A 16,174-nucleotide genomic window follows, 5' to 3' on the forward strand; every position below is an offset into this window, starting at 1 on the left:
GGATTCAAATGAAGTGAATAAAGCATTAAATCTGAAGAAAAAACGGGAGAAGTTTAGAAGGTCAACTTTTTAAATAGTGACAATAACAGACAGGAGGTAGCAATTTTTCTTTCTTTTGATTGTCTGCGTATTTAAAAAAAAACATCCCATGGTCAAGCACTCAGCATACAAAGACAGAAGGCTAGCTAGCAACAAGCATCCTGTCTCGACCCAGACAATGTAGCTGGGGGGGGTAGTTTTGATGGGGAAGGGGGCGGGTGAGATAGGATCCCAGAGAGCTAGCCACACTGACTGTACAACCTGAATAAAAGAAGACGCAACTCGAACTAGAATGTTTGTGTGTCTGTTAGTGCCAGACCATACCCCTCCCCCTCTACATACTCACAAAACATGCACACACACATTAATTCTCTCTGTAGTGGCACGGTCTCTCCACTCCCTATCATTGACAAAGTAAATACCCAACACGTAAGGATGATAAATGAACTATACCACACCGGATCCACATGTTAGGAGAGACTCACTACCATTCCCTCACCCTCATCCTCTCTCCCTTCTCTCTTTCTCTCCCCCTCTTTCAATCTCCCCAATATTATGCATCTTATTTTCTCTCCCCCATTCTCACTTTTCTCTTCACTTCTTCTCTCTCCCCCTCATGCACTCTTACCCCAGCAATCCCTCCCCTCCCCTGTCTCCGTCCTTCCTCTGAAAGCCACACACCTCCCCCCGTTGTCTGCCCCAGTGGCCCTCTGGTTTGTCAGTCTCGGCCCTAGCCTGCACTGCTGCTGCCAGCTACCTGGTACTGCAGCCAGCTATATACTGCTGCCAGCTACCTGGTACTCTGTGTCTGGGATCTGGTGCTCCCTGTCTTAAGGCTGGGGTCTGGTGCTCCCTGTCTTAAGGCTGGGATCTGGTGCTCCCTGTCTTAAGGCTGGGGTCTGGTGCTCCCTGTCTTAAGGCTGGGGTCTGGTGCTCCCTGTCTTAAGGCTGGGGTCTGGTGCTCCCTGTCTTAAGGCTGGGATCTGGTGCTCCCTGTCTTAAGGCTGGGGTCTGGTGCTCCCTGTCTTAAGGCTGGGGTCTGGTGCTCCCTGGCTTGGGGCTGGGGTCTGGTGCTCCCTGTCTTAAGGCTGGGGTCTGGTGCTCCCTGGCTTGGGGCTGGGGTCTGGTGCTCCCTGTCTTAAGGCTGGGGTCTGGTGCTCCCTGGCTTGGGGCTGGGGTCTGGTGCTCCCTTCCTTGGGGCTGGGGTCTGGTGCTCCCTGGCTTGGGGCTGGGGTCTGGTGCTCCCTGTCTTAAGGCTGGGATCTGGTGCTCCCTGCCTTGGGGCTGGGATCTGGTGCTCCCTTCCTTGGGGCTGGGGTCTGGTGCTCCCTGGCTTGGGGCTGGGGTCTGGTGCTCCCTGGCTTGGGGCTGGGGTCTGGTGCTCCCTGTCTTAAGGCTGGGATCTGGTGCTCCCTGTATTAAGGCTGGGGTCTGGTGCTCCCTGCCTTGGGGCTGGGATCTGGTGCTCCCTGTCTTAAGGCTGGGATCTGGTGCTTCCTGTCTTGGGGCTGGGATCTGGTGCTCCCTGCCTTGGGGCTGGGATCTGGTGCTCGCTGTCTTGGGGCTGGGGTCTGGTGCTCCCTGCCTTGGGGCTGGGGTCTGGTGCTCCCTGCCTTGGGGCTGGGGTCTGGTGCTCCCTGCCTTGGGGCTGGGGTCTGGTGCTCCCCGCCTTGGGGCTGGGGTCTGGTGCTCCCTGCCTTGGGGCTGGGGTCTGGTGCTCCCTGCCTTGGGGCTGGGATCTGGTGCTCCCTGCCTTGGGGCTGGGGTCTGGTGCTCCCTGCCTTGGGGCTGGCGTCTGGTGCTCCCTGCCTTGGGGCTGGGGTAGGTAGGTAGGTAGGTCGGTGTGTGGTCACTAGAATCTCCCCATGACCTTAACCTCTCACACTGCCATCTGGTGGTGTAATGGTGTATAGCTGTGTGTGTGTTAGGGGAGGGTGCAACAAGTACAAGGCCTAATGTGATTTAATCTCTTTATTATTTCTATTATAATTACATTGTACCACAATAGAATAACACAAAATAACATGAGACTCTACTGTGTTTCAATACAAACCATACATTAGAATAGTTTAGCATAGAATTGTTGATAATTGGAAATACTGAAACTCTGGGAGGTCCACAACCAATTAAATAAGCATCACTGCTCTTCTCCCTACACCCAAGATAGAGAAAGAGAGGAGAGAGAGCGAGCTAGAGTGAGAGATAGAGGGAGGGAGGGAGGGAGGGAGAGAGATAGAGGGAGAGATGGAGGGAGGGAGGGTGGGGAGAGAGCGAGCTAGAGTGAGAGATAGAGGGAGGGTGGGAGAGAGCGAGCTAGAGTGAGAGATAGAGAGAGGGTGGGAGAGAGGGTGGGAGAGAGGGAGAGAGGGAGGGAGAGAGCTAGAGTGAGAGATAGAGGGAGGGAGGGAGGGAGAGAGCTAGAGTGAGAGATAGAGGGAGGGTGGGAGAGAGTGAGCTAGAGTGAGAGATAGAGGGAGGGAGGGAGAGAGTGAGCTAGAGTGAGAGAGAGATGGAGGGAGGGTGGGAGAGAGCGAGCTAGTGAAAGAGAGTGAGAGATGGAGGGAGGGTGGGAGAGAGCGAGCTAGAGTGAGAGATAGAGAGAGGGTGGGAGAGAGGGTGGGAGAGAGGGAGAGAAGGAGGGAGAGAGCTAGAGTGAGAGATAGAGGGAGGGAGGGAGAGAGCTAGAGTGAGAGATAGAGGGAGGGTGGGAGAGAGTGAGCTAGAGTGAGAGATAGAGGGAGGGTGGGAGAGAGGGAGGGAGAGAGCGAGCTAGAGTGAGAGAGAGTGAGATATGGAGGGAGGGTGGGAGAGAGCGAGCTAGTGAGAGATAGAGTGAGGGTGGGAGAGGGGGAGGGAGAGTGAGAGATGGAGGGAGGGTGGGAGAGAGCAAGCTAGTGAGAGAGAGTGAGAGATGGAGGGAGGGTGGGAGAGAGCGAGCTAGAGTGAGAGATAGAGTGAGAGATGGGGGTGGGAGAGGGGGAGGGAGAGTGAGAGATGGAGGGAGGGTGGGAGAGGGGGAGGGAGAGAGCTAGAGTGAGAGATGGAGGGAGGGTGGGAGAGGGGGAGGGAGAGAGCTGAAGGATCAGTAACAAAGGATTTGCATGTGCTGATCTTTTTTAAATGATTTTTTATTGCTGTCAAAACATTTGTAGTGGGATTAAAACAGGATAGAGGGTGGAGGAGAGGAACAGGAGACATTCAAGAGGTATAAAACGCCTCTCCTCCAGGGCCCACATTGCTGAGAGGTGGGGAAGGAGAGAAAGAGGGAATGAAAAGAAAGAGATAGGGAAGAAGAGGCATGTACAGACGTGCACGTCTGACAAAAGACTTGACATCGCCTAAATAAATTAAATCTCATTTACAGTTTACATAGGGAATCCTATATAGTTGTTCAGGCCATCATTACATTCAAAAAACCTACCTGTCCCTGTCATATTATAGTAAAATATGTGTTTCATTTCATTATGTAAATTGGAAACATCATAAAATGAAGATTTTATATTGTTTGCTCCATAGCAAACAATTACACCAATTACAGACTCAAAAATCTACATTTAAAAAAAGAAAAAAGCACAAAGGCCGTTGACACTGACAGGGGCGTCAATTTGTACATATTCCAAATTCAACATTGTTAATTTAAGAAATGTAAATTCTATAAAAGGTGGAAGGCTATTGGTGAGATCTTAGATACTTGTATTTATTAATACAAATCTTATTTTGAAACTGTAAATACATTTGACCCATTGAAACAGTCCAAATTCGAATTGTAAATAAAATAGAACCCCCAGATATGCTTCTGATGCACGTGCTCAATAGGCCTATATTCTAGCTCCCTCAATAATATTTATTCCCAGTTCTTAACACGCCTCGTCTCGCCCTGTTAACATGAATGTGTCTGCGAAATTAAAGTCTGAAGGAGAGAAACATTGAATCGATTTTCTTATTTTATAACATTATGTTTTTCTACACGCACGAAGTAATTGTGGAAGGCTTCTGTGTGAACATATCACCGTGCATCTGCAAATTAATAGCCCTCGTTTGTATATCCACATAGAACAAAAGGCTATTGAAAGTGCTTGGTTGGATCCATGGAAGCCGAAACTGGCAACAGCTTGGGAAATCCATAGTTTACTATATTGAAGCCAGAATTATGAAACACTTTGTTCCATTAACGAAGGTTTAGCTGACGTTATTCCATTAGATAAGTATGAGTTTATATCGTATGTAGGCCTAGTTCTCAAATACCTGAGGTCTTGAATGTAGCCCCCTGTCGCTCTCGCTCACCCTGGGAAAGAAGCCCTGCCTGTCAGGCCACGTCCTTTCCCTTCTGTTTGTAATTATTGTTTACACTGTTTAACGCTCGACCATATTTTCCCTGTTCTCATTTCACGGTCGACAGCTACGAAATGATTTTGTTATTCACAAATGTGTAACGAGATAGCCTAGCATTTTTATTTTGCAACGTCTGTGCTCTTTAATAACTATCAATCTAGCAATAAAACAATTTGACCTTAAACACTGACGCCTTGAAACAAACCTGGTTATTTAGACTGGAATTTGCAACAAAAGCGAGAGATGGTTTACCAGCGAGACTAAATGTGGTAAATGTAGCCTATGCATATTTTACATTACGATGTTGCCTATTATTTCCATTTAAAGGATCCTATAGGGTGTGAGAACGACTACAATTTATCATTCATTGCAGTGAATCGCAGCAGAGGCTGCATTTAATTGGCGGTGTATTGTATTTCTTAGCTGGGCGCCGTATGCCTATAGGGTGGGGATTCACTCTCCGCCCGTCCCAACTCAGCGGGGTGGCGAGAGAAGCCCCCGCCGCGTTGGAGGCCCCCTTCCCCCGCTGCAGGCAGATAGCTATTCTGCCTTGCTGCCCACAAAACAATCAACTAGTAGCGAGGGAAGGACGTTATCTTGTATCTTTGAGCACGGGTAGTTATGTCCTGTCTTGCACAAGTCAAATGTATAAGCCTATCATTTTGAAAATGACACTCAATCAACATCGAGAAATATAACAATTCTGATGCAGATGTATCCCCGAGGCAGAGTAGTGGACGTATTGTAGCCTAGCTGAGACAGTAATGATTTATCTATGCAAATACGGCAACTTAATGATCTAAACTGAAATATATTGCCTATTCGACGTGGCTGCTGCTTTCCTCTACGGCCCACACTATCTCCAGTCTCCACTATTGTAAATCACACACCCTCTTGTGGAAAGTTTGTTCGTAATACAAAACATGGTGCAGTTAGTTGTATCAGGCGAGATGGTAGCAATGCTAGTATAACGCCCATATAAGCAGCTCATAGGCCTATTCGTGGAGAATTCCCCAAGCTGTGTAAAATAACGCGCTCTCTTGGCCTACCCCTCTGCTGGCGCACAAATCATGTTTTAAGAGTGCTGGATTTCTTTCATATTCAAGAAGCTTTCAGTTTACAAATCGTACATGCATCAAGGGCCAGCGTACAAAATGGGCGTTTGGAACGCGGGCCCTCAAAGGACATAACCTATACCCCTACGGAGTCTGAATAGACCTTACTTCTGATTTCAAATGTTTTCTTCGCACGGGTGCTTCTCATGAAACAAATGTGGTTGTTCAGACATTGTATATGCCTATATGCAGTATATTATTGCAAGTTACATGCCGTGGTTTTATAGGCTATAGCTTCCTACCTATGTCGAATTTGTTGATTAGAGCCCGACCGCATTACATGATTCTGCAAGTATCATGGCTATAATTGCTCTCTCCTCTCAGAGTGGCCTAGTGTTGATTTAGACAATTCTTGAATACTATATATACTTAAAAAAAATCTTTACACACGCCAAAATATTTTCTAAAATGTGCATTTTGGAATTATTTGAGTAATCTAAATATATGTATTCCATTGCTCAAAACAATATTTTACTGCAGAACACATTTCTCGAGGCATATCTCAAGTACCTTGTAGGCTACATCTTTGTAAACTGGGAAGTGTTCATGGAGCCAGACACTTTTGTGTTTTACACAATGTGGATCTACGGTGAGAGTTCTTATGTTGTTGGATTTGCAATCTATAAATGGAGTAAAAATAGGTCATACTCGTAGTCTTGAAGATATATACCCTATGCATTTGTGTTTCATATTTGTCATCTTTTTTTAATGTTGTGTGTTGATCCTCAGAACTAATAAATGTAATTCATTAATGTGTGATGTACTAGATTTACTAGGCCTACGTTTTATATACATTATAGGAATGTATACAGTGTATAAATATATACACACTTGTAGATAGGTAGTTATTGCATGCTAAAGAGATCCGTGTTTTAAAGATGCTCAGGGTTTGGACTATAGCCGACATTGCGATTCTGTAGATATTGTTTTTAAGTAATCTCTTCAATGTTTTTTTTTTCTTCATATAATACTGTCAATGTTAACTCTAACGAGGTAGATGTGAAAATTTTGATATTCTCCTCCTAATATATTTAAGGTTGGGCCCGGTCTTCGGTGTTATTATTACAACTATTATCGCGTCATCAGTCCATAGTCAAAAGCACCCCTCCCTCCCGCCAGTCACTTCGAATTAACTTCATAACAACCGTGCACCGGCCTCTGCTTGAGCCTCCATTACATTCCTCCAAAACTTTACGTTCAAACAATCTGACAAAAAAGAGCTAGAGCGATTTCTAATTTGTCTCAATGCTCAGTTGTGGTAAATCAAACGCACACCACACAATGCAGACTTGTGTGTGTGTATATGTCGTTCATAATCGACAATAAACACACATTTGATTCTGTGAATGGTAGTGTGGAAGGTGGAATTCTGTTTAGGTCTATATGAAACCAACTACTCAAACCGTAGTATGTGGTAAAACGATACGGGAGAAGATAGTTTTGAAACAAGACGGTATTATTATTATCATGATCATTATAATAGGCTACATTTATAACAACGATTTGTATCCATTTTGAACGGTATAACGTGGCTTTGTTTTTGCAATGTGTTCACACAAAGTCCTGTTTGTACTAACAATACCATTTAGAATTGTAGTTGAAAGCTGCCTTTTGTAGCCAACTTTTGCAGACTACATTAGGATGAAATATTCTAGTGGCAACTTGACAACAATGGCTTATTTTTAAACATGGGGAAATTAAGAAAGAAATGTTTTTTCTAAAATGGTTTATTCTTAGATCATATATAGGCTTGATTGTAATGCAGAATAAATTGTAGGCTTATCAAATAATGCAGTGTCAACGACGTTTCAATATGAATCAAATTAATGTGCATGCAGTATCGGAAAACTTAGTCATGGTTTTGAATTATACTGAATAATACTCACACATTGAAAAAATATGATGAGAAATTAGTTTGTGAAGTGAAATTGAAGTAGTCTTATCTATTAACACATTGTAAAATAACATGTTTATTTTAAGTCTGAAATAATACCTTCTAAAAGTTTTATCCTCCAATAACCATTTTGAGGGTCACACTATGCTTAATGTATAACCAAATATAGTTGATTGTATTATCTATGAAGGCTACACACAAAGGATTTCAACATGGCGAAATGAGGCGCGCCAACCCCGCCCGTCTGATCGATTTGAAGGTTTTTATTGCTGTGGCTTTTACGCCTTCAATGCACCAATGTCTCCTACAGGAGTGAAAGGGCACTTTCACAACAATTCGAAATATATTTTTAGTATATCATGGTTAGTATTACACTAAGTTTGATCTTTAAAATATAATTACATTTATATAGTGAAATAAATAGAATTAAAAAATCTAATGCAATAACACAACGTATAATTATTCTTTATTTTAAATTGAATAGAAACGCCTCCTAAACAACATTCATTCTCATGTTAAATGATACTAACATGCACATCATTTCAATATTCTCGATTTAAGATAGTTTCAACTTTTTTCTTAGGTAGCCTGGTAAGATTTCTCAAATGGTCCATATTATAGTAATATATGCATGACAATACCTACATTTTCAAACTAATTCTAGCAGTTATATTAACTTTTTTCATGCAAAATTCATTAAAAAAAATAATTTAATGCATTTCATATTCTGCAAAGACGATGCAAATTATAAAATACAAAATACATTCTGATTAATGAATTAGCTCTGCAATCTGCATTTCAACTATAAATGAATAATATAATAGCCCACCTTTCCTTGTTAAAATCAATCCTTTGCAGCTTCGCTTGTTATTTAAAAAAATATTTCCCATAAAGCGTCACAATTTATTTGCACCTCCTCTAGCCTACATGTCAACGCGAAGTAGATAGATAAAGCGCAATTGTTCAATTTTCCCGATTTAAACTAATTCCGAGCTGTCAAATTGTATGTTGCATGAGGAGAGAGCACCAATGCAGCTCAAGAATACAAATAAAACACATTATGCAAAAGTTTGTTTGAATCTCGCGCCCTGTTTGGGAGGGGGGGGGGGCGTTGTGTCGCGCGCATAGGCTTCCTGTGTTGTTGTATAATTCGAATATGAAACCATCCCTGGTATTTCCCGGTAGCTTCGCATGTTTCTAACGAAAACACAGACGTTATCCGAATCCGACTAAACGGGTTGGCTTTCTTCCGTCTTTCTAAGTAAAAATTGGTTGATTTTGGGCATCGATGGTGCCGTGTCCAATGTCCCCATCCCCCCTCTCTGGAAATAGTGCAGTTTTCCGCAAGACGACTGTCCTTTGCCCTAAGTTCTCCCATACCGAAGACCCATATGCCCTCCTTGGATAAACGAGATCCTCCCTGTCTGCGCTGATCCATCCTGTCCTGGTCCAGCTGTGTGCTTTTCCTCCCTCTTCGCCGTGGAGCCCTATCCATACAGAAACACCGCCATTACCTCTGTGCGAGTGTTCTCGCAGACTGCACAGCATCTGGGCTGTCAGTGCTGAGACGCGAAGAAGGGGATCTCCCCCTCCCCTTCTCTTCTCTCAGCCGAGCCGTAGAGGACGAAAAGAGGGGGAGGGGAAGCCCCGGTACGCAGAGAGCTGAGCTGTGTAGGGTCTGTAATCGTTGCTACGAAATCCCGCATGAGGGCACGTGGATTAAAGGAGGATCTGCATATTCACGCGAGGAGAGAAGAGTTGAGGTGGCAGCTGGCTTGATGTTAATTCTCCCTGTTACTGTATTATTATCCAATCCATGTATGGATTATATAATACTTTATAGAAAACCTTTAGCCTGTAATCCATGATGAATTCTGATTTTTCGTTATGATTCAGCATTGGCCTTTAGGACAGACAATATCCACCATAAAAAAGAAAAGTATAGCTCCCCCTAACTAAACACACACACAAACAAACATTTCCCCTCCCATTGCACTTGACTTCCCGAGTGGCGCAGCAGTCAAAGGCACTGCATCTCACTGCAAGAGGCATCACTACAGTCCCTGGTTTGAATCCAGGCTGTATCACAGCTAGCCGTGAGTCCCATAGGGTGGCCCAGCGTCGTCTGGGTTTGGCCATGGTAAGCCGTCATTGTAAATAAAAATATGTTCTTAACTGACTTGCCTAGTTAAATGAAGGTTAAATTGAAAAATATATATATCTTCACACTCCCATGGTATCAGAGCATGAGCAGCTGTTCAGTGTTCTTCTGCAGCTCTCAGATAGACAGTTGTTGTAGATGTGAACAGAATACTTTTACAACACAACTGGAGCTAGAACCCTAACAGAAGCTAAGTCATGCTGTGTTGAAGCAGTGGATATATGAAAATCTGTGTGTCTCATCTTGCGTTTGTGCGCTCACTTGTATGGAATGTGGTAAGAGTTTATGCACACATTCTCTCTCTCCCTCTCCCTCTCCCTCTCTCTTGCACACACACACACACACACACACACACACACACACACACACACACACACACACACACACACACACACACACACACACACACACACACACACACACACACACACACACACACACACACACACACACACAGCACTGTAAGTTAAATAGTCTACTCCACCCTTAGAAAAGCAGTTTTTTCAGTGCAGTGCTATAGGAGCTGGATTGTGGGTCAGGGGTCAGGGGTCAGGGGTAGGTGGTGCTATTTCAGATAAATCCCTGTAGGGTTGCTGAACAGTCAGTCCTCACCTATGTAAATGCACCCCTGAGGGCAACAGATTTATCTGCAAGAGGACGGTTCAACCCCCTCAGCCCCACACATCCACACACCGTCCCCATATACGCTCAAGAACACACACACACGCACACACACACACACACACACACACACACACACACACACACACACACACACACACACACACACACACACACACACACACACACACACACACACACACACACACACACACACACACACATGCAAACATTTCCCCCTCCCCATCACACTCACACACCCATCACACACACTGTGACACCTCTTCCCCCCCACAAACACACACACGTCGTCCGTATACACCCCCCCACCCCTCACCCCATTTCCCCTTCCCCTTCCCCTCAGTGTTGAGATGGATGTTCCATGTGCCTTTTGTCTGGATGTAAATCTACTTTTATCCTGAATTAACTCTCTAAAAGGAGAACATAATTTGACACTAGCCTGCCGCTGATCCAATCACATGTATACTATTGAGTAGATTCTCACTGACAGTGACATCGCTGCTGATCTGATGTGGATTTAGATGGCATGTTTTGGTTTGGTTGGTGATGTCAGAAGAAGATGGTAGCAGGATCAACATCAGCTGTTGCTGGGGCAGATCTGTTATGTGATTAAATGCTACCCCGTCCTCACTCCTAAACCTCAGTGGGTCTGGTGGAATTAAGCAAATCTTTCCTTTGGGACAAAACACACACACACACACACGCACGCACGCACGCACGCACGCACGCACGCACGCACGCACGCACGCACGCACGCACGCACGCACGCACGCACGCACGCACACACACACACACACACACACACACACACACACACACACACACACACACACACACACACACACACACACACACACACACACACACACACACACACACACACACACACACACACACACACAGTGCTCCATATTCAGTCTCCTGTGGAATGGAAAGGCAGCAGGGACAGTGGAGGGATGGGGTCAGGGGTACAGAGGACTAGGGGTTAAGGGGTGAAAGGAGCTTGTGGGGGACTATAGGGGGTAGGTGGTCAGTAGGGGTGTTTGGGGGTAGAGGCTGCGTGGGGGGTTCAGTGCCATTACCCTAGGACAAGCAGCATGGCAACATTACCATGGGTACTAACATTTTATCAGCAGCTAACTCAGTCAGGTTGTTTAGAGGTATAAGTGTGTGTGTGTTTCTCCCCCTCCTCTTTTAGTGGACTTACTCGCTGTCCCGTATAACTCAATGTTCCCGGAGGCCCATAAACCCAATCTATGAAATATCACCCCTCCGTTTCACGTCAGGAACACACTCCACTACGATACGACCGATGTAAAAAATGAATCTGAGGAAGAGGCCACCTGTTGCCGGGCACGACAGAGGGACATGGAAGTAGGAGACGAGCAGTGGGATGGAATTATGGGATGGCTGTTTTTAATGCAGCAGCTCATGTAAAATCAAAATACATGTCACATGAACGTATTTAGGTATAGCTTTATGGAAAGCCTATGCTTGATGTTCAGGGTCATCGAAAGGGTAAGAGAGGATGATATTAGAGATTCTGTATTTTAATTCGCTTCTTCGAAAAGTCTTGAATTGTTTCTTTTTCAAATAGTTTTTTAAATGTAATATTCTAAGAACTGTTCAGAGTTCTAAGAACACTACATTTCCCAGTCTCGGGACCATGTTGTGGCGGGACTGCTGAGGTGAGGGACTGCTGAGGTCGACTGGCGCTATCTGGAAATATGCCCCGGGCTTCAGAGAGATGGAGACAGATCAGATGGAGCAGAAATGAAAGAGGAAAGGAAAGTTGGAAAAGAAGAGAGAGATGGAGAGAGTTGGCTCTTTGTCAGGACGAACCGATTGGATCAGCGTTTGTGTTGACCTCTCACCCCACAGCTGGATCTGAAACAGTTTCGGACACAAACTTCCTTTTCTTCTCTCAGCGGGCAACGGCTGCGGGGTGGCCATCGCTATCAATCACATGACGTACCCCAGCCATGCTCTTCCTCGTGATGCTGTTGCAGATTTGAGGAGATAGGAAGATAAAAGAAGAAGAGGGTTTTTAATGAAGGAGCGGAGAGAGTGTGAGAGAGAGAGAGGGACAGAGGAAGGGTAGACAACAAGCAACTGCATCAGCAGACGGAGGGAGGGTGACAATGCATTCATTGTCTCTGTCCCACAGGCTGCATCAGCAGCTGCAATAAAAAGAGCTTAAACCCTGGAGAGGAACGATAGATGGATGGAGGGATGGCAGAGAGGGCAGAATGCCTCGCATGGCCTTTAACAGATGTCTCTGTTTGCGGCCTCACCATCTTCTACTGTAATAATACTCTTTTATGCGGTACATGGATAATGTGAAGAAGTAAAAGGGGAAAATACCTATAGCCTCAATAAAGGGAAGCTGTCAGCTTGACCATCCTGTACTGGGCTGTACTGGTCTGTACAGGGGCTTCAGAAATTTGGGCTTTTGCCCTGGCGAGCTTCTTAACTGTGGTCCTATCAGACTCTCTCCTATGCCCTCTGTCTGTCTAGCCACCCACACAGCCACATATCATGGGCTCACATGTTCTGATGGCGGGAGGCCCAGTGTTTCCGTATGTCCATTCCTTGACTGTTTCTGCGTGTGTTCTATACCGTTCTATACTGTCCTGACGGCTAAAAAACTAGGGCAAGTAAAGTTCATGGTTGAACAGAACTCTGTGTGTGTTTGCATGTGGTCCTTTTCCTGCGCAGGCTCTCTCTCTCCAACTCTAGAGAGCTCACATGACCATGTGTTTATTTGCAAGGCTGATGCCATGTCTCTATGGGTCTTAACTTACCCATAGATAATGATCTGGTGTCATTTTTCTCATTTCACCCCTAATGGGTAAGGTTAAGACATAGGCAGAGTTAAGCGGATCCTAGATCTGTGCCTGAGGGCAACTTTTACCCAAAGTATCCGGTGACACCTTGAAGTGTTTTCCGTTTACCAAGGAGGAGTCTATTGGCCCAAAGTTGAAGTAGAAACAGGTCTGATTCTTAACTTGCTCCAGCTGTGCTCCTGCCTGCCACCCCTCCCACGATCCAGCCCCCGCTCCAGCCTCCGCACTGATCCACCCATGCTCCAGCCCCCGCACCGATCCACCCACGCTCCAGCCTCCGCACTGATCCACCCACGCTCCAGCCCCCGCACCGATCCACCCACGCTCCAGCCCCGCACCGATCCACCCACGCTCCAGCCCCCGCACCGATCCACCCACGCTCCAGCCCCCCGCACCGATCCACCCACGCTCCAGCCCCAGCACTGATCCACGATCCACCTACGCTCCAGACCCCCAGATCCCCCCGCTCCAGCCCCCGCACCGATCCACCCACGCTCCAGACCCCAGCCCCCGCACCGATCCACGCTCCAGCCCCGCTCCAGCTCCAGACCCCGCACCGATCCACCCACGCTCCAGACCCCGCACCGATCCACCCACGCTCCAGACCCCCACCCTCCACCCCGCTCCAGCACCGATCCACCCACGCTCCAGCCCCGCTCCATACCGATCCACCCACGCTCCAGCCCCCACACCGATCCACCCACGCTCCAGCCCCCCACACCGCTCCATCCACCCACGCTCCAGACCCCGCACCGATCCACCACGCTCCAGACCCGCACCGATCCACATGCTCCAGACCCCACGCTCCAGCTCCAGCCCCCACACCGATCCACCCACGCTCCAGATCCCCCGCTCCACCGATCCACCCACGCTCCAGACCCCGCACCGATCCACCTACGCTCCAGCACTGATCCACCCCTCCAGCACCGATCCACCCACGCTCCAGACCCCACACCGATCCACCCACGCTCCAGACCCCGCACCGATCCATCCACGCTCCAGATCCCACACCGATCCACCCACGCTCCAGCCCCAGCACTGATCCACCCACGCTCCAGACCCCGCACCGATCCACCCACGCTCCAGACCCCACACCGATCCAGCCCCTGCTCCAGCCCCCGCACCGATCCAGCCCCCGCTCCAGCCACCACACCAATCCACCGATGCTCACAGCCAGGCTTTCATGGCCCTGTTAGGAACCTGCAACTGAATTACACACACACACAAACGCATGCACACGCGTGCATATACACGCAGAGCAAAACCAGGTTCATTTACACATCCAGGGCCAGTTCCAGGCATAACCTACATAAGCGGTCGATTAGGGCCGTCGCCCGCTTGGGAAATGTGTAGAATTGCAGGAAATTAGCTTTAAAAATGTAAACTGACCTCACCCATTACCTAAGACACTTTTTATCCCAAAAAAAACCTGCATTTTTTACAAGGGCTTTATTAATCATTATCAATCTATGTTTTACTTATTTGTTGGTCTGTGTATGTTTTTTCACTGCTCAACAGTTGTGGTGGATCTTGACTCAAAGGACACCTCAATTGGTGGGTTAAGAACAGTGGCGTGTCCAGAACATTTTGAATGGAGTTGCCAAGGTTGGGCACAGACCCAGTTAAAAGGGGGCATAACATTTTGAACCTTCATCGATACAAGGTGGATTTTTTTCAATATAATCATGATGGTTCATCGTATTAAATGCTTCAGCTTATGTGACATCCTATGTGTGCACGCACTTGCGGGGGCATGAAAAATGTTTATGGCCTTTATAGTAAAGACATAATTTAACTGTAAAAATGTAATACCTTTGAATGTGTCATGAACACAATCAGTCATGATGTTTTCATCTGATTTTCAAACAAATTACTTCAAAGAGTAGGTTAAGTAGGTTACCTGCACGTGATGGTCTACTTCAAAATATGTCCAACATCCGAACAGTGCACTGTGCACCTGCCATTTGAATGGAATGGGACATCTATTACAAACACTATCAGTGTAATGACATCCAGCCTACAAATTGCCGTGTATTCATGCATGCCAAGGGAATCAAATCAAATCAAATGTATTTATATAGCCCTTCGTACATCAGCTGATATCTCAAAGTGCTGTACAGAAACCCAGCCTAAAACCCCAAACAGCAAGCAATGTAGATGTAGAAGCACGGTGGCTAGGAAAAACACCCTAGAAAGGCCAGAACCTAGGAAGAAAGCCAGGCTTCCTACAAAAAAAAGACAATTAAAAAAAGAAACAAATGTAAAAAGAAAAAAAAAGAAATCTCATTCGTGTCTATCTGTGTTTCATCATTTTCCTTCAATTCACAAGAGGCTGAATCTATTTCACCAGAGAAAGCATCCACAAGAGGCTGAATCTATTTCACCAGAGAAAGCATCCACAAGAGGCTGAATCTATTTCACCAGAGAAAGCATCCACAAGAGGCTGAATCTATTTCACCAGAGAAAGCATCCACAAGAGGCTGAATCTATTTCACCAGAGAAAGCATCCACAAGAGGCTGAATCTATTTCACCAGAGAAAGCATCCACAAGAGGCTGAATCTATTTCACCAGAGAAAGCATCCACAAGAGGCTGAATCTATTTCACCAGAGAAAGCATCCACAAGAGGCTGAATCTATTTCACCAGAGAAAGCATTTCTGTAGACCATGAATATGTCATGTCATACTCTTTTAGGCCAGACAGTATCAGATACATGGGCTACATCTGTAATTCTGTAGCTCAGTTGGTAGAGCATGGCGCTTGTAACGCCAGGGTAGTGGGTTCGATTCCCGGGACCACCCATACGTAGAATGTATGCTCACATGATTGTAAGTCGCTTTGGATAAAAGCGTCTGCTAAATGGCATATATACATCTATTGAGACAGCTGTTTCGGTAGTGTAGGGATTAACCTCCTGACGTCATGATTCCTGGGGCGGTGACCTCTTTTAGGCCAGACAGCATCAGATACGTGGGCTACATATATTGAGGTAGAAGGGCACTGTTTTGAACACTCAGATACTTTCTCCGATGAGATTGATGAGTCTTTGTGTCTTTGTGTCAGTGCCTGTCTTGGTCTAAATTATCAATATATTCAGAGATAACCTGTTGTTTTAGACATCCAGAACCCCTAGTGCTGGGGTATT

At 46.2% G+C, this 16,174-nt stretch overlaps 2 protein-coding genes across 2 annotated transcripts; one reads left to right on the forward strand and one right to left on the reverse strand.

Annotated features, from left to right (window-relative positions):
- Positions 1–1,065: 1,065 nt before the first annotated feature.
- On the reverse strand, positions 1,066–12,136 carry LOC127913244 (skin secretory protein xP2-like). Its single transcript, XM_052485100.1, has 2 exons — positions 12,051–12,136; positions 1,066–1,855 (listed from the first exon to the last, which is right to left on the reverse strand). The coding sequence occupies exons 1-2, from the start codon at positions 12,134–12,136 to the stop codon at positions 1,066–1,068; spliced, it is 876 nt and encodes a 291-aa protein (XP_052341060.1).
- Positions 12,137–13,030: 894 nt separating this feature from the next.
- Positions 13,031–14,071, forward strand: LOC127913246 (uncharacterized). Its single transcript, XM_052485101.1, has 2 exons — positions 13,031–13,034; positions 13,332–14,071. Exons 1-2 carry the CDS (start codon positions 13,031–13,033, stop codon positions 14,069–14,071), a joined length of 744 nt encoding a protein of 247 aa, XP_052341061.1.
- The last annotated feature ends 2,103 nt before the right edge of the window (positions 14,072–16,174 follow it).

The sequence above is a fragment of the Oncorhynchus keta genome, chromosome 2 (genome assembly GCF_023373465.1).
Source record: "Oncorhynchus keta strain PuntledgeMale-10-30-2019 chromosome 2, Oket_V2, whole genome shotgun sequence".
Classification (NCBI taxonomy): Eukaryota; Metazoa; Chordata; class Actinopteri; order Salmoniformes; family Salmonidae; genus Oncorhynchus; species Oncorhynchus keta.

Bases quoted from the DNA above. Each gene is read 5' to 3' on its own strand.
- LOC127913244 (XM_052485100.1), bottom strand. From the start codon at position 12,136: ATGGCCACCCCGCAGCCGTTGCCCGCTGAGAGAAGAAAAGGAAGTTTG. The intron at 1,856-12,050 runs GTCAACACAAAC...TACCTACCCCAG, and splicing joins ATCCAGCTGTGGGGTGAGAG to CCCCAAGGCAGGGAGCACCA.